General features: G+C 42.1%; 1 protein-coding gene across 2 annotated transcripts in view; it reads right to left on the bottom strand.

The window, feature by feature from the left end:
- Nucleotides 1–18,346, bottom strand: part of LOC125453414 (copper-transporting ATPase 2-like) — a 103,057-nt gene that overhangs the window by 39,211 nt on the left and 45,500 nt on the right. For both annotated transcript variants that reach the window (XM_048532972.2, XM_059646752.1), the window contains exons 8-11: nt 16,543–16,776; nt 13,102–13,193; nt 4,130–4,257; nt 1,387–1,541 (exon numbers count right to left, since the gene is read on the bottom strand). In XM_048532972.2, coding sequence (XP_048388929.2) covers nt 1,387–1,541; nt 4,130–4,257; nt 13,102–13,193; nt 16,543–16,776 — 609 coding nt within the window. The remainder of the gene's footprint in view (nt 1–1,386; nt 1,542–4,129; nt 4,258–13,101; nt 13,194–16,542; nt 16,777–18,346) is intronic.

Here is an 18,346-nt window from a genome sequence, read left to right as displayed (position 1 = left end):
GACAGAAAAAAGGTCAGAGTCTGGAATAGGTGAATGGTTAATGCTTTAAAGATCAGCATCTCAATTTCTACTATCTCCAAACCCACCACTGCGGCTTCGGAGAGGTGTGTGTGTGTTGTGTGTGTGTGTGTGGGGGGGGGGGGGGGGGGGGGAGTCAGGTGACTAACCTGCTCCAAAAAGGCTGATTCTCACTTTAAATTTTTGCCAAATTTTCTGAGCTTCAGGATACCCAACAACAATAATGGCCACATCTACATTTTATGCCAATGCGTTTATACTGCTTGGATCCAGCAATGCTGGCCGAGGCAAGATCTGTAATTGGCAACAGTCTTTGCCTGTTCATGCAAACTCCATTCTAACTACTGTTTTCCTAACCCCCCCCAACTCCTAAATTCATCCCACTCACCTCTGAATGCCCTTCTCTTGGCATCTGATATGCTACAAGTCACAAAGCAAACTTTCAAACTCCCATCCTTCAGGGCTCAGTGACAAAAGTGAGGGACAATGGTGGAGAATCTTCCTTCTCAGCTGTACATTTGCACAGCCATGTGAATTGAGAATTGTAAAACTAAAAAAAGTACTGTACGGGTCACTTGCAAGCTCTAGGTTGTGCACAGTGAATAAAATTTGGAGGGATCAATACTGCAGGATGCATATTTTTCCTACTGGGAAATGGATTGCTACGGTGTTCCATGAGGGCTCTTTGGGGTTGCATTTCTTCTCAATTACCTAGCCATAGATGAATACAGTCATGTTATAAAATTTGCAGATGACAAAATAATAGATTATGAGGAGGATAGTTTTAGGCTTCAGGATGACCTGGTAATGCTGGTGAAAAGTGTGAAGTGATGCAGTTTGGGAAGATCAATGTGGAAACATGTATAATTTTGAAAACTGCATATGAGCATGATATTCTTATACGTAAAGTTTTAAAGCTGGCAGGACAAACTGAAAAGACGCTTACAAAAACATACGAGCTACTTTAGTTTATAATAGCAATGAGATCATTCTAGACCTTTCTTGTTCACTAGTTAGGCCTCAGTGGACAACTTTGGGTACTACATTTCATTAAAAGGCATAAAGGCATTATAAAGGGTACTGAGGAGATTTGCCAGGAAGTTACGATAGCCAACTGTAGAATGCATGCTTTCATTCCATATACGTGAAAAACGTATTTCCAATGAGTCCATTCAGTTCAGTCATTCTTTACTCCATTTGTGAAAATGATTTTGCAAAGTGGTCAAAAAGGTACTTGTGATACATGCCTTATTATAACATTACTTTATAATTCTACAACGCTATCATAAATTGATAGCAATGCTAGAGCTAATTTTGATGTGTGCAAAATTAAAACTTAATTGTACTATGCAAGAAATACATGTCTACCTTTGACATCTGTGCTTCTTCTACCAGCTTAACAATTTGTGACAATGTTGTTTCTGAACCAACATGGGTAGCTTGAATAAGTAGAGAACCCTGTGCATTAATGGAACCAGCAATCACTGCATTTCCTACTCTTTTTACAACTGGCATTGGCTCTCCTGTAAAAACAAAAGAAGAAAGTTAATTGTGCACTGTGAGAATCTGTGGTCTTAATTCCATTGTCCGTCATCATATTTTACACCGGTTTCAGGGCAATATCAAATCAAGATGACAATACTGAATAAGTTAAGCAGTTATCAGTCCTTTTAAATGGCGTACATTATGTCCTCAGACCATGAGACCTTGATCTAGGCTGTCGAGGAAGAGGAAACATCACCTCTGCGTCCAGTTTGTCTAGTTCTGTCAGAATTTTATTCATTTCAACGAGATCCTCTATCATTCGTCTGAATTTCAGCAAATACAGCTCTAGTTAACCCAAATTGCCCCTCATCAAAAATCTGCCATAGTCCAGAAATCAGTATAGTGAACGTCTGCTCTCTCTGGCAAGTAGGGATATCATGACTACACAAAATACTTCAGGTGTGATCTCACCAGTGTAGTACAGCTGCAGTAAAACATCTTTGCTCCCGGGCTCAAATCTTCTTGCAATGAATCACATCACCAACAGACCAACATATCATTTATTTTCTAACTGCTTACTACACCTGCAAGCTTTCTTCCAATGACTCGGGTCCCCTTGCACGTCAACATTTCCCAATCTATTGTCAGTCTTATAAAGCAGAAGTTGACCACCCTCTGATAACTAAACCCAAAACACCAAGATCACCTCATCCTGTGAGCTGTTAAAAAGGAGTGAGAAAAGAGGTATAACCTGGATGTGAGTTTGCTCGCTGAGCTGGAAGGTTAGTTTTCAGAGGTTTCATCACCATTCTAGGTAACATCATCAGTGAGCCTCCGACGAAGCGCTGGTGTTATGTCCCGCTTTCTATTTATTAGCAGGTATAACCTGCTCCTCTGTAACTTCTAGTAGTTTAAAAAAAACAAGTCCCTGACATCCACTTTACAAATCAATAAATAACAATTTATTTATCTAATTGTGACAGTGAACAAATCAGCTAAACTATTAACAAAGCGAATAAATCCCTTCTAGCTACTAATTGTTCCTGGATAAACAAGGATTCTAATGGTATGCTGCTCCAATAAATACAAGTTCTACTTATATAAAATACACTAAAAACACAGACTTCAGTCTCTCATAATTACCACCAGCTAACATGTCTACCGGAACACACTGTGCCTTCTCCGTCGAATGCTTTGTTGGAAACGCCTTCTCTGTCAAATGTTCTGTCAGGAATATTTACTAGCTATGCCACAGGTACGTTTGATTTAGATGGTGCTTTCTCTAAAACTTAGAGAAGACAAAGAGCGAGTGATTTTCTCGAGAGAGAGAGAGAGAGAGAGAGAGCTGACGGTTGTTAACTCTGGCAGATAGCTGTTAATTTGCTTGATTTTCCAACTGTTGCCACCTCCTTTTATAACTTTGACGGCACCTCATTCCTTATTATAGGATTGGTCCTATGTTGTCAAAACCATCAGTTTAAATTTAATTGGTATTTGGTCTCTAAATGTCTGATTCAAATTGACTGGCCAAGATCAAAACTTGTTGTTTTGATCACAAAACTGTGCTTGGCCTGCTCGCTATACAGTCTTTTGATAATGTTTCAATTCAGGCACTCTGTGCACCTGCAAACTCACAAACTGTTGCCCACAGACATCCTTTTTAGAATCTCTAAGCATAGAAAAAGCACATCATCTTTAAAAGACACACTGCTTTCTCCCCTAGCATTTTACAAACACAAATATTTTGCAAGTACTAAATTCTAATGTCCGGCCATCCAATCCACAAATACCCAACCCAACTTTGCAAAAACTGAAATAACATTCCATCACTGTATTCTTCCTACCAAACTCCTGGAAAACTAAAAAGTAAATTGCAAAGAGAAAGCTGAGCCTGGATTGGAGTAACATTTCAAATCCTCAGTAATAATTTCCTTATTCTTACTCAGTTCATGGTTGTTAGGACAGATTGTTACATGAAATATCAGTCATCAAAAAAGAACTCTCTTTATTTATGTTTTATTGAGAAACACTCTTACACACAACTGAACAGCTTTTCTCCCCCACCACAACTCACACATGGTACTTTTCATCTACTACCCGTCACCATTAAATCACACTTTTCTAATTAATTAATCCGCATCCAAAGCCTGATAAGGGCAATGCAATTCTACCAAAGGTGAAGAAAAGTTAGAGAGACAAGGGAGGAGATTAAATCAAAACTGAGTTGGAGGGGAAATAAGGTACTTCTTCACCAGCAGTGCCACTCTTCTTTAAAAGCATCACGTCCTTTTTAATTAGTGCCAGCAGGCAATTTGTCAACTAGATCCTTAACAATCCTTCTAGACAGCCAAGCTTAGCGTCCATTTCAACTCCTCACCTAATGTCTTATGTTCAAGGCAGGTAAACTAGTTTGCAGGTCAAGACCCCATTCTGATTACTTTGTTTTACTAGGCTTTTTGCTGCCTAAATTTTCTAGGAAAACTGTTGTGTTTCTGATTTCCAACATCCACTGTTCTTTGGTCTTTTCGTTTGGAAAAATGCATAAAGATTTTGCATCTCCAGAAAAGAAACACTGAAGAAGCACAATAAACCTGTGCTTCTTTAAACATAGAGAATCGAAACATACCTGTGATGAGAGATTCATCTGCCATAGAACATCCTTCTATTACTTTTCCATCCACAGGAAACTTGCCACCAGGGACAACCTTAATAATGTCACCTCTTTGGACAAGATCCACAGCTATCTGCTCCTCACTGAAGAAAATAAAATAATAGAAAGTATTTATTTTTGACTATGTCCAACTGTTAGACATTCAGGACGTTGTTTTTCCCCCCGGTATAAACTTCCCCATTCTCCACACCCATTGAAAACTTTTCATAATATAAAGATCTTGCACAGATTGAACAGGTATACAATGTAACCCATCATTACAGAGAAAACTTCCTGCTGATTTCAAAGTCACAAAGTATCAGAAAGGCTTCTTCAATTCAAAAAACTGTGACATGCAAGGTTTACTGAATCGTGTCAGAATACATTAGAAAACACGTTCATAAAAAAAACTTCAAAGATCTTTTAGTGCACTTCACCTTTGGCTAAGTTCTTGTTCAATGCAGCCCATGGAGCTTGATAGCACTTAACCTCATTGGGGTGTACCTACACCACACAATGTTGCATTCAAGAAAATGGTTCACCAACACTTCTAATTTTCTTTCCACCTGCACAGGCCTCCAGTGATTTTCGAAACCCGAAGTCAATGCCGCAAATGTTGTGCACAGGATCTTAGAGTGGCAATGATAGTTATTCATCACTATCTTCAAGGGCAATTAGGGATGGGCAAATGTAGGCTTAGGCAGTGATGCCCAAATCCCATGAGAAAAATTAAAACATTCAGAACACCTCATACTCTCAGTCTTAATGTTCACCATTCTGTTTTTATGATGCAGGCAATGGCAAAACATTCTACCAAAGTAACCACAAACAAGGAGATTATTCACCTCCTCAAATTGGATACTGGTGCACGACATCGGGAAGAATAAGACAGAAGCAATACTTTTAATCTAGTCCATCTCACAGGAACAGAACAGGTTCAGGTCAAACCTGGGGTTTACACCCTGCCTAATTCCGCTCTCCATTGAAGTCCATGTGACATATGAGCCAATTAGGTTGAAAGGCTTGTCTTCCTGCTGTAGCTTCAATACAAGTTTGGCGTCAATGCAGATAAGATTTTCCAAGATTTGTATTCAACAATAAAATAAAAACAAAATACTGTGAATGCTGGAAATCTGATATACAAACAGAAAACGCTGGCAAAGCTCAACAGGACTGGCAGCAGTCATGGAGAGAGAAAGAGAGTAATATTTCAAGTCTGACAATGATTCTTCTTCAGGAGTCTCTCTCCACTGATGCTGCCAGTTGTGCTGAGTTTCTCCAACATTCTGTGTTTGTCTAAGGGGCCTATGTTAACTTTGGCTTCTCTCTCTTTTTATACATTTAATTAAGGTTTTGCTCTCAGTCTTAATATTACTCATAGGTTTATGCTCAAAGTTTATCTTTTCCCTTTTTATGGTTGTCTTGTGTTGCATTTTTTTATATTCTTCCTTATGTTCTATTTACCACTAATCTTTGCCACATTGTTTTCCAAATTTCCCTGGTTACCCAAGGTTGGCTTATTTCCTTCCTGGACTCATTCTTCCTCACTGGGATACATCTTTGCTGTGACCCATTAACTATTTTCATAATGTTTGCCATTGCTCCTCAGCTGCATTTGCTACTAAACTCCTTCCCCACTCCACTCCTGCCAGCTTTGCCCTCATTTCCTTCGTTATTACACTTATTTAAGCTTAGTGCAGTAGTTTTTGACCCAAATTCCTCCCTTTCAAAACCGAATGTTAAATTCTACTGTGTTATGTTCACTTTTTTAATCTGACATCATTTATTAAATCTGCCTCTTTACACATGACCAGATCTAATCTGGTCTGATCTCTCTTGGATCCATAACATACTGTTCAAAGAAACTGTCTCAAATACACTCTATGAATTCTTTATCATAGCTACCTCTGCCAATCTGATGATTGTGATCAAGTGAAAGTTAAAGTCACCCATGATTAATGTACTGCCTTTGTTACGTATCCTCATTATCTCCCCACTTACTCTCTGTCCCATTGCAGTACTACAGTTTTAGGGCCTGCAGACTACTCCTACCAGTGTTTTCTCCCCCTTTTTTTATCTCCACCCATATGGATTCTACATTTTCCAGTCTACGGTCATTTCTTACTATTGTATTTATTCCATCCAAGTGAATAATGATATCCCATCACTCTTTCCTTTTGAAATGTCATATGTCCTGAATATTTAGCTCCCAGTTTTGATCCTGTAATCATGGCTCTGTAATACCTTGAAAATTATACTCATTAAGCTATATTCAAGCCATTAATTTATTTCGTTCCAAATGCAATGATCATTCAGACAAAATTACGTCGGATACTATAAATATTCAGGGCAGTTGTAATAGTTTCATTTTATCAATGGCATTCAGATTAAGAGGTGGATGTTACCGGTAATCGTGCTACATCAGATCCTACCAATACCCAAATTCTCTGAAATCAAAATTAGCTACATTTGATACCGTATGTTTACATAATGAGGGTTATAACTGTATGACACCCTCAAATGACTTGCCTGACTAAATTCAATGCTCACTAATGGAGCACGGGCATGGGAATAACAAGATACTAGACAGGTTGAGTTTGGTCCGGTAAACACAGCAGGCCAAACAGCATCTCAAGAGCACAAAAGCTGACGTTTCGGGCCTAGACCCTTCATCAGAGAGGAGGATGGGGTGAGGGTTCTGTGATAAATAGGGAGAGAGGGAGAGGCAGACCGAAGATGGAGAGAAAAGAAGATAGGTGGAGAGAGTATAGGTGGGGAGGTAGGGAGGGGATAGGTCAGTCCAGGGAAGACGGACAGGTCAAGGATGTGGGATGAGGTTAGTAGGTAGATGGGGGTGCGGCTTGGGGTGGGAGGAAGGGATGGGTGAGAGGAAGAACAGGTTAGGGAGGCAGAGACAGGTTGGACTGGTTTTGGGATGTAGTGGGTGGAGGGGAAGAGCTGGGCTGGTTGTGTGGTGCGGTGGAGGGAGGGGACGAACTGGGCTGGTTTAGGGATGCGGTGGGGGAAGGGGAGATTTTGAAACTGGTGAAGTCAACATTGATACTATTAGGCTGCAGGGTTCCCAGGAGGAATATGAGTTGCTGTTCCTGCAACCTTCGGGTGGCATCATTGTGGCACTGCAGGAGGCCCATGATGGACATGTTATCTAAAGAATGGGAGGGGGAGTGGAAATGGTTTGCGACTGGGAGGTGCAGTTGTTTGTTGTGGACTGAGCGGAGGTGTTCTGCAAAGCGGTCCCCAAGCCTCCGCCTGGTTTCCCCAATGTAGAGGTAGCCACACCGGGTACAGTGGATGCAGTATACCACAGTGGCAGATGTGCAGGTGAACCTCTGCTTAATGCGGAATGTCATCTTGCACCTCCCAGTCGCAAACCATTTCCACTCCCCCTCCCATTCTTTAGATGACATGTCCATCATGGGCCTCCTGCAGTGCCACAATGATGCCACCCGAAGGTTGCAGGAACAGCAACTCATATTCCGCCTGGGAACCCTGCAGCCTAATGGTATCAATGTGGACTTCACCAATTTCAAAATCTCCCCTTCCCCCACCGCATCCCTAAACCAGCCCAGTTCGTCCCCTCCCCCCACCGCACGACACAACCAGCCCAGCTCCTCCCCTCCACCCACTGCATCCCAAAACCAGTCCAACCTGTCTCTGCCTCCCTAACCCGTCCTTCCTCTCACCCATCCCTTCCTCCCACCCCAAGCCGCACCCCCATCTACCTACTAACCTCATCCCACCTCCTTGACCTGTCCGTCTTCCCTGGACTGACCTATCCCCTCCCTACCTCCCCACCTATACTCTCTCCACCTATCTTCTTTTCTCTCCATCTTCGGTCTGCCTCCCCCTCTCTCCCTATTTATTCCAGAACCCTCACCCCATCCCCCTCTCTGATGAAGGGTCTAGGCCCGAAACGTCAGCTTTTGTGCTCCTGAGATGCTTGGCCTGCTGTGTTCATCCAGCCTCACATTTTATTAGACAGGTTGAGTTGTTCATTTTAAGTGTTCAGCAAGCAGTCCCTTTAGGAAAGGGAGAAGGAAAGAAGGAGAATTAGAGGGAGATGATGGAACGGTGATAAGTCACTAATCCAGAAGCCAGTGCTAATATTTTGATGTTGCAGGTTTGAATCTTGCCAAGAGCAGGAGATGGAAATAAAATTAATTAACCTTAATATAATTGAGAACTGAATGGTAATCTCTGCTCCTATGATGAACATGAAACTATCTTGATTGTTATTTAAGAAAAACCCATATGGTTTCAGCTATGCCTGCCTCTTTGTAGGTTACATGGAGCAATCCCTCTTCCGTACCTACACTGGCCCTAAACCCCACCTCTTCCTCCATTACATTGATGACTGTATCGGCACCACCTCATGCTCCCACGAAGAGCTCGAACAATTCAGCCACTTCACCAACACCTTCCACCCCAACCCTAAGTTCACCTGGACTATCTCTAACACCTCCTTCACCTTCCTTGACCTCTCCATCTCCATCTCAGGCAACCACCCAGAAACCGATATCCATTTCAAGCCCACCGACTCCCACAGCTACCTAGAATACACCTCCTCCCACCCACCTTTCTGCAAAAATGCCATCCCCCATTCCCAATTCCTGTGCCTCCACGGCATCTGCTCCCAGGATAAGACATTCCACTCCCGTACATCTCAGATGTCCTCGTTTTTCAAGGACCACAACTTCACCCCCACATCCCCCCTCCTCCGGCAGTGATCGAGAGCGCCCTCGACCATGTCTCCCGCATTTCCTGCAACTCATCCCTCACCCCCATCCCCACAATAACAACCAAAAAAATCCCCTCATCCTCACATCACCCCACCAACCTCCGATCCAACGCACATCCTCTGACACTTCTGCCATCTGCAATCCGACCCCACCACCAAAGACATTTTTCCTTCACCACCCTTGTCTGTTTTCTAGGGGGCCAACTCTCTCCGTTACTCCCTTGTCCGCTCCACACTCCCCTCCAGCCCCACCACACCCGGCACTTTTCCCTGCAACCACAGGAAGTGCTACACTCGCCCCCACACTTCCTCCTTCATCCACATCCCCGGCCCCAAGACGACTTTCCACATCAAGCAGAGGTTCACCTGCACATCTGCTAATGAGGTATACTGCATTCGCTGTACCTGTTGTGGCGTCCTCTACATCGGGGAAACCAAGCGGAGGCTTGGGGACTGCTTTGCGGAACACCTAAGCTCAGTTCGCAATAAACAGCTGCATCTCCCAGTCGCAAACCATTTCAACTCCCCCTCCCATTCCTCAGACAACACGTCCATCCTGGGCCTCCTGCGCTGTCTCAATGATGCCACCCGCAGGTTGCAGGAACAGCAACTCATATTCCACTTGGGAACCCTGCAGCCCAATAGTATCAATGTGGATTTCACAAGCTTCAAAGTCTCCCCTCCCCTCGACCGCATCCCAAAACCAGCCCAGCTCATCCCCGCCTCCCCAACGTGTTCTTCCTCTCACCTATCCCCTCCTCCCACCTCAAGCCGCACCCCCATTTCCTACCTACTAACCTCATCCCGCCCTCTTGTCCTGTCCATCCTCCCTGGATTGACCCATCTCGTCCCTAACTCCCCACCCACACTCACCTTTACTGGCTCCATCCCCGCCTCTAACTTGTCTGTCTCCTCTCCACCTATCTTCTCCTCTATCGATCTTCAATCCGCCTCCCTTTTTATTTCAGATGCCCCTTCCCCTCCCCCATTTCTGATAAAAGGTCTGGGCCCGAAACGTCCACTTTCCTGCTCCTAAGATGCTGCTTGGCCTGCCATGTTCATCCAGCTCCACACTTTGTTATCTCAGATTCTCCAGCATCTGCAGTTTCTATCATCTCTGATTCATTACTTTCCTTTAGGGAATCTTTTGTCCTGACCTGGTCAGGTTGATATGCCACTCCAGATCCTTAATAATATGGTTGAGACTGCACTGGCTAAGAAAGCAAGAGCATTTAGGATGGGAAACATTAGCTGACCTTTTTAGTGACACCCACATCCCTTGGGAAAAAACAGAAATTTACTTTTAAAAATTGGAGAAGACTGATGACGGAATAAAAATAGAATGTTTAATTTTAACTAATTTACCTAAATATTGTTTCAAAATAATTTTCACCTTCTCAAAATTTCTCCAAAGTATTCATTTATTTATAACTCTCGTGTCCAATCAGTAATCTACAGCACAGAGAAAGGCCTTTAGCTCAACACATCTGTTCCCATGTGCTTGTTGCCCTTGTCCTTCTGGACGAAAACAATTCTAAGTCTGAAAGGAATGTAAGAAGTGGTCAAAGGAATTCTGACGAATATCTACAGTGCACCATGTAAATGACCATGTGAATGGCACACACTGCTGTTACTTAGTCACAGTGGCGATGGGTGTGATCTTTTTCCCTTCAGTTTGAACCTTATTACATGCCATTAAAGATCGTTGACTAGTTTTCCTCTTATTTATTCAAAGAAAAGTGAAGGAAAATATGCTAAGAGATGCATGATAATTATCTAAAATTGTGGTGTTATTCTGGTGAATAAACAATGTAGGTAATAACATAGCTTGTTCCCCGCAGTGGGGGATTCAATTACAAGGGGTCACGATTTCAAGGTGAGAGGGAAAGAAGTTTAAGGGAGATGCGCGTGGAAAGTTCTTTACACAGAGGGTGGTGGATGCCTGGAACACGTTGCCAGCAGAGGTGATAGAGGCCGGCATGATAGCGTCATTTAAGACGTATCTAGACAGATACACGAATGGGCACGGAGCAGAGGGATCCAGATCCTTGGAAAATAGGCAATAGAGGATCTGGATCGGCACAGGCTTGGAGGGCTGAAGGGCTTGTTTCTGTGCTGTAATTTTCTTTGTTCTAGGTTCATTTATATGTCAAATAACAGAAGCAGCATGCGAAACTCAGAGCCAAGCAAGTCCACAATCAATGGATCAGATCCAAGCTCTGCAATCCTGTCACATCCAGTCATGAATGTAAACAATTATTAGAAGCAGAGACGCCAAACATATTCCCATTCTCATTAACATGGAATCCAAATACATCAGTTCAAAAGGAAAGGCAGAGACATTTGTAGCCAACTTCAGCCAGAGGTGTCAAGTGGACATTCACCCCTGCCTTCTCCTTTAAGTCTCAGGCATTACGGATGCTTGCCCTCAGGCAATTCAATTCACTCCACATAATATGGTGGAACAGGTGGACAGGTGGCAGTTGAAGTTCAATGCAGAGAAGTGAGGTCACACATTTTGATCAGAAAACTATGGACAGACAACACAACATAAGAGGTAAACGCCAAAGACAGTCAGGAACAAAGGACCTGTGTGTACATTTGCACAGCTTATTCAAGGTGGTAGGACAGCTGGAGAGATCAGTATGAAAACCATTCCATGTTGCACAAAAGGCCATTCAAAATCAACAATGAAAATTGCAAGAGCATCAGATATCCAGCTGTTGCAATTTCAAATAGGAGATTAATATGACTTTTTAAAAACTGTAGCAGTCATGTTTTTAAATGGAGTAAATAAACTGAATTAGACTACTGCATTCCATAAACGCAGAGTCATCGCTGATACTAGAATCCATCCAAATCATCACTGCTAAATGAAAAAGCCAAGGCCCAAAGAATGCTACAATGATCAAGTTAACATGGTTGATGTGGCATACACTGAGTTCCAAAAAGTGTTTGATACACTGCCGCATGTGAAGCTTGCCAGTAAAGTTACAGCCCACTGAATAAAACTGATACAAGCAGCTTGGGTATGAAGTTGGCTGCGAGACAAATCAAAAGTAGTGAATCAACGATTGTTTTCCAGAATAGGGCAAGGTATACGGTGGGGTTATCCAGCAATTGTATAAATGATCACAATTTTTCTTGATACATATTAATGACCTGAACACATTGCCAAAATGTGACAATGGCACAAATCTCAGAAATATTGCGAACTGTAAGGAAGATAGTGAATGACTTCAAGTGGATATAGACAACTGATGGAATAGATGAGACACAGGGCAGCTAAAATTTAGTGGGGAGAAGCGTCAAGATATATCTTTTCATAAGACACGCAATATTGAACAAAGGATGCAATTCTAAAGGCAGAGCAGATTAACAAAGTGGATTAAAAGGCAGGGAGGATCCTGGCCTTTTTCAACAGAGGCAGAGTGATTTAGATACTCAAGAAGAGACTTGAAACAGATGGTCAAAATAATGGGTGTTCGAGACACAGAGGAGAGAGAAAGCAACTGTTCCCATTGGCTAAAAGGTCAAGACCAAAGGATACTGATTTAAGATGATTAGCAAAATAACAAAACACTGATTGAGGAGAAGCTATTTTTACGCCAATTTGTGATTAGGAATCCTCTGTCTGAGGGTGTTTTGTAAGATTTAAGGGTCTTGGATAAATCCCTTAACAGGAAAAAAAATCCTACATTTAGTAGCTTGAAATTCCAATAGACTGGAATATATCAATTAAGATTAAATTTATTTCAAAATGAAATTTAGAGAATAATTCACAGTGCTGTATGGTGGGACATCAGGGATTGGTAGTTCTCTGAAGTCATGTATATTACTGGGAAGGCATTCAGAAAAAGACATGTCTCTTCTTTATTTGTATGAAGGTCAAAGGCTGGTAGAGATCGATCTAACTTCACATTATATCCACAAAGGCCAACCTGCGGTATTTCTGTGCAATTCTTTTGGACTACTTAGAATGGATTTGTCAGAGGCATAAATTTTGTCTCTCATTTATACAAAGGTGCTGATCTTTAAAAATAAGCGTCTAGATATGTATAAGCAACAGAACAAAACTGAACTACAAATACAAATAGCTAAATTGTTGCATTTATCTAAATTAAAAAGTTTCATTCAACATGTTTACTGGAATGAATTCACACCATTGACATGAAATGTTAAAAGTTACCTCAGTATTGTGTTGTCTGGTCCTAGCGTTACTACTACAGCCTCTGTAGCTTGGAGGGATAACAGTTTAGCCAATGCTTCTGAAGTTTTACTCTACAACAAAACAAAACGCAAGATGTACAATTAAAAAGTGCAATGTTATCAACAAGACAAATTCCCATCTTGCTATAAAATTATTCTATAGCTCCTCCACATTAATTCTCCCTCCTCCTTTACAGTCTGCTGTATTTTTGCTTCACGTCCTTTCCCTCCTAATATGCGTTCTGCATCCATCTCCCCATGTCTACTTCTACCTCACATCCAATGCCCCGGTCTCCAGTTTACACTAGAGATGGAATTTCTGTCTCAAGAGTTGCAAGGCAGCAACACCGCCAAAAAATGCTAGTAAAACACATGACGGTGATTGGGTTTCTCACAGTGCTGACCTTCAACACGACTATTTGCTAAACTCCAGAGGAACTCATTGAGTTCTTTGATTCAAATACAGACATTTGGATGACTCCAAACGATTATTTGGCTATTGGAAAACCTGGACTTTTGCGTTTTGTTTTGCAGGGGGTCGGCGTTGGCTCCACTGCTGTTCGTCATTTTTATAAACAACCTGGATGAGGGCATAGAAGGATGGGTTAGTAAATTTGCAGATGACACTAAGGTCGGTGGAGTTGTGGACAGTGACGAAGGATGCTGTAGGTTGCAGAGAGACGTAGATAAGCTGCAGAGCTGGGCTGAGAGGTGACAAATGGAGTTTAATGTGGACAAGTGTGAGGTGATGCACTTTGGTAGGAGTAACCGGAATGCAAAGTACTGGGCTAATGGTAAGATTCTTGGTAGTGTAGATGAGTAGAGAGATCTCGGTGTCCATGTACACAGATCCTTGAAAGTTGCCACCCAGGTTGACAGGGCTGTTAAGAAGGCATACAGTGTTTTAGCTTTTATTAATAGAGGGATCGAGTTCCGGAACCAAGAGGTTATGCTGCAGCTGTACAAAACTCTGGTGCGGCCACACTTGGAGTATTCTGTACAGTTCTGGTCACCGCATTTTAAGAAGGATGTGGAAGCTTTGGAAAGGGTGCAGAGGAGATTTACTAGGATGTTGCCTGGTATGGAGGGAAGGTCTTACGAGGAAAGGCTGAGAGACTTGAGGCTATTTTCATTAGAGAGAAGAAGGTTGAGAGGTGACTTAATTGAGACATAGAAGATAATCAGAGGGTTAGATAGGGGGATAGGGAGAGCCTTTTTCCTAGGATGGTGACAGTGAGCACGAGGGGGCATAGCTTTAAATTGAGGGGTGAAAGATATAGGACAGATGTCAGAGGTAGTTTCTTTACTCAGAGTAGTAAGGGTATGGAACGCTTTGCCTGCAACAGTAGTAGATTCGCCAACTTTAAGTTGTCATTGGACAAGCAAATGGATGTACATGGAATAGTGTAGGTTAGATGGGCTTCAGATTGGTATGGCAGGTCAGCACAACATCGAGGGCCGAAGGGCCTGTACTGTGCTGTAACGTTCTATGTTCTATGAATCATTGGCAATTAACAAATGTATTGGTGGGTAAAGGCATTATCTGTAGTAGACAGCATTATTTCATGGCTGTGGGTGTCCATGGTTGGAACAATATTTACTGTCCATCCTTATTTACCCTCCAGAAGATGTCTTTTTGAACTACTGCAGTCCATTTGTTGTGGGCAAACCCACAATGCCTTTAATGAGGGAGTTTTGATTCAATGACATGAAAGGAACACCAATATCTTCTAAGACAAGATGGTGAGTGATTTAGACAGGACACACAGGTGGTGGTGTTCCCATGTACCTACTGACTTTGTCCACCTGGATGGTCATGGAATTGGAAAATGTTTTCTAAGGAGCTTTGCTGAATTTCTGTAGTGCATCTTGTAGATACAGCACACTGCTGCTACTGAATATAGGTGGTGGAGCAAGCAGTGCCAATCAAGCAGGCCACTTTGTCCTGGATAGTGCCAAGCCTAAGTGTTGCTTGGGCCACACTCCTGCCGGCAACTGAGGAGTATTCCATCACACTCTTACTTATAACTGTAAAAGTCAAGCAGGTTTTGGGAGGCAAGATCTGAATTACTTGTTGCATGCTTCCTGGACTTGACCTGCTCTTGTAGCCACAGGACTTATATGGTTAGTTGGTTTCAGTTTCTGGTCAATATTAATTCCCAAAGATGTTGATGGAGGGGTATTCAGTAATGCCATTTAATGTCAAAGGGCAATGGTCAGATTCTCTTTTCATAGAGATGGTAATTGCTTTGAACCATATTGCACAAATGTTATTTACTACTTGTCAGCTCAAATCTGAATACTGTGCAGGTCTTGCTGCATTTGGACATGGCTTGCTTCACTATCTGAGGAGTCACAGTTGGTGTTGAACATTGGGCACTCATTAGCATATATCCTCACTTCAGATCTTACAAAGGATGGTCATTGATGAAGCAGCTGAAGGTGGATGGATTTAGGACAGGACCCTGACAAACTCCTGTAGTGCTTTCCTGCAGCAGCAATATCTGATCTCCAACACACATGACCATCATCCTTTGGGCCAGGCATAATGTCAACCCAGGGCTTCCAGTTTTGCTCAAGCTTCTTAAAGTCACAGTTGGTCAAACATGAGGGCACTCTCTCCTCACCTATGGAATTCAGCTTCTTTGTCCACGTTTGAAACAAGACTAATAAAGTCAGGAGTTAACTAGACCTAGTTGATTCACTCCATGTGATATCAAAATCATTGGAGGTACTGGATACAGGAAAGGCTTTGGGACTTGACAACATTCCAGCAACAGTACTGAAGGTTTGTCCTCCAGATCATGCAACATCAGCTGTTCCAGCTGTACCACTAGCATCAATCCTACTATATAAAAAAACTGTCCAGGACAAATACAAGCTGGACAATTACTGTCCCCAGCAATCTACTGTCAATTATCAGTAAAGTGATAGAAAGTGTCAGTGTCATCAACAGTCCTAGCAAGCAGCACTTGCATTAGTAATCTGATGGACATGTGCAGAATTAACCAGTGGCTGCATGGCCTAGGGACTGCACAACTTAAAAAGGAATGTTGGTGTAAAGCTTTTTGCTTTCTTCAGTTAATGACAAATTCAGTGATCTAAAATACGACAGAATGTTGGGAGATATGGCAGGATGAGAGGATTGGATAGGGAGTGGGAAACAGGGAGGGAGACAGACAGAGAGTGAGAGAGACACACACAGAGGCAGAGAGAGAGAGAGAGAGAGAGAGAGAGAGAGAGAGAGAGAGAGAGAGAGAGAGAGAGAGAGAGAGAGAGAGAGAGAGAACAATAGATAGATATTAAGAACAATAACTGTACAGGTAATGAGAAGACTGGCCACAAATATTCAGAAAAAATTGTGTAAGATAATCCATCACAAAATAACTTTACTAGATAAATGGTGTGTGTACATTATTACCTTTGCTATATGCTCCAGCCACCTTCCCAAGGCAATAAAGACAAACAGCATTGGAGGAGTATCGAAGAATGTCATTGGACTTTGTTCCGCCTTTTCAGCAATGGCCACAATCAGTATCAGACAGGAATATAAGTAGGCAATGGTAGTAGCCAGAACGATGAGTACATCCATATTGGCAGTTTTGTGCTTAAGAGATTTGTAGGCTTGAACGTAAAAGTACCAACCTCCAACAAACTTAAAGACACACATTAATTAGTAAGTCTACTTCAATTAGACATGGTAACATTCGATTAAATATACATGAGGTACAGAAACTGTAACACTACTTTATCCTCATTCACTTATCAAGCATTCAATTCTCACTGATGTATTAGGATTTTCTGCACACAAGTTACATTTGCACCATGAAAAAAAACTATCAAGCACTTTTTAGGCAAAAAGGTTTCTTTTCTAGAATTAGATCTTTTGAAATTTGGAATTGAATAAAGTCTAAATTCGCATAATTTATTTTAGTCAGGAGAAAAGGATAATCATTGTAAATCAAGACTGCTGATTAGTGACAGAGCAAGGTTCAGTTTCACATTGATTACTAAGTTAATCAAATACTTCACTAACCACAGTGTTTTACAAAATTTGGATCTCTTAACCCCTGGGAATTAGCAAATTTTGAAACCGACACTACTACACTTCGCTGTAGATTTTTGTAGAAAATGCAAGATGTGTTTCAGAGGAACTACAGAAAGTAAGCACTTTAGGTCAAGAAAATATTATTTATCTTTCAAAAATATTGTGATATTGATGGTGGTATCCATTCACCTTGGGAGAAGACATACTCTGCCCAAGGCATGTGTCAATTCTGGATTGTGTTATGGCTGTAGAGGCCAATTCGTAAATCTAGTCTTCCTGCAGCTGGCACAGGTGCATAATGTTGGTCCAAGCTCTAGTAATAAAAACAAAAGTTGCTGGAAAAGCTCAGCAGGTCTGGCAGCATCTATGAAGTAAAAAAAAATCAGAATTAACATTTCGGGTCCAGTGACCCTTCCTCAAAAGCTCTTTCCTGGGGGTGGGATTGGGTGGTGGCTGCAGATGGTTTTCTGCCATCCAGTTGTCATCTTTTGTCATCTGCTTCTTCTACACCATTCCTGACTGCTTGACTCCAGGCACTCCAGTCGACAGTCGGAATTTCCACGTATTATCTCAGGTCCAGGTCACCTCAAGGTCCGAATAGCAGACATCCATGGTCAGGAGAAATGGGCAACCTATTAGTCTCATGTTGATAGTGAGCTTGACATGAAGTATGTCATTGGGGATGTGGCTAACATCCATTTCATTCACATGACCTAATCAAAGAGGTATTACTTACCCAAGAGAGCAAACAGGCAAAGCATTACTGCACATTGATGTACTTCCATAATTGACTGTCTTTCTCAGAGAGGCCCAATATATTCTCCTCAGGCAATGGAAGTGGAAGCGGATCAGCCACTTTCTTAACTTGCACTGGCTGTCCACATCCTGCTACTGTAAGATACTGCTGAGACCATAAGCCCGGTACAAATATATTTTTAGGCACTTTGTGTTGGTCCACACTAACATCTTCAGTTTGAGATGACATATTTTGGCAGTCTTGGTTCTAATTTCAACAAAGTTTGCCAGTAATTGTAGATCCAAGGTATGTGAATGTTATCAGTGTTGACAGAAGCTGGAGTCTCCACTCCTTGGCTCTAACATAGGTTTTCCTCACGCTGATGGTCAGTTCAAACTCTGTTAAAGTAGCTTCGCCCCTTTTCACAAGCAATTGCGAGTA

This window comes from Stegostoma tigrinum, chromosome 6 (assembly GCF_030684315.1).
Source record: "Stegostoma tigrinum isolate sSteTig4 chromosome 6, sSteTig4.hap1, whole genome shotgun sequence".
In the NCBI taxonomy this organism is placed as follows: domain Eukaryota; kingdom Metazoa; phylum Chordata; class Chondrichthyes; order Orectolobiformes; family Stegostomatidae; genus Stegostoma; species Stegostoma tigrinum.
The sequence above is the reverse complement of the archived record's forward strand: the minus strand, read 5'-3'. Positions and strand labels throughout refer to the sequence as shown.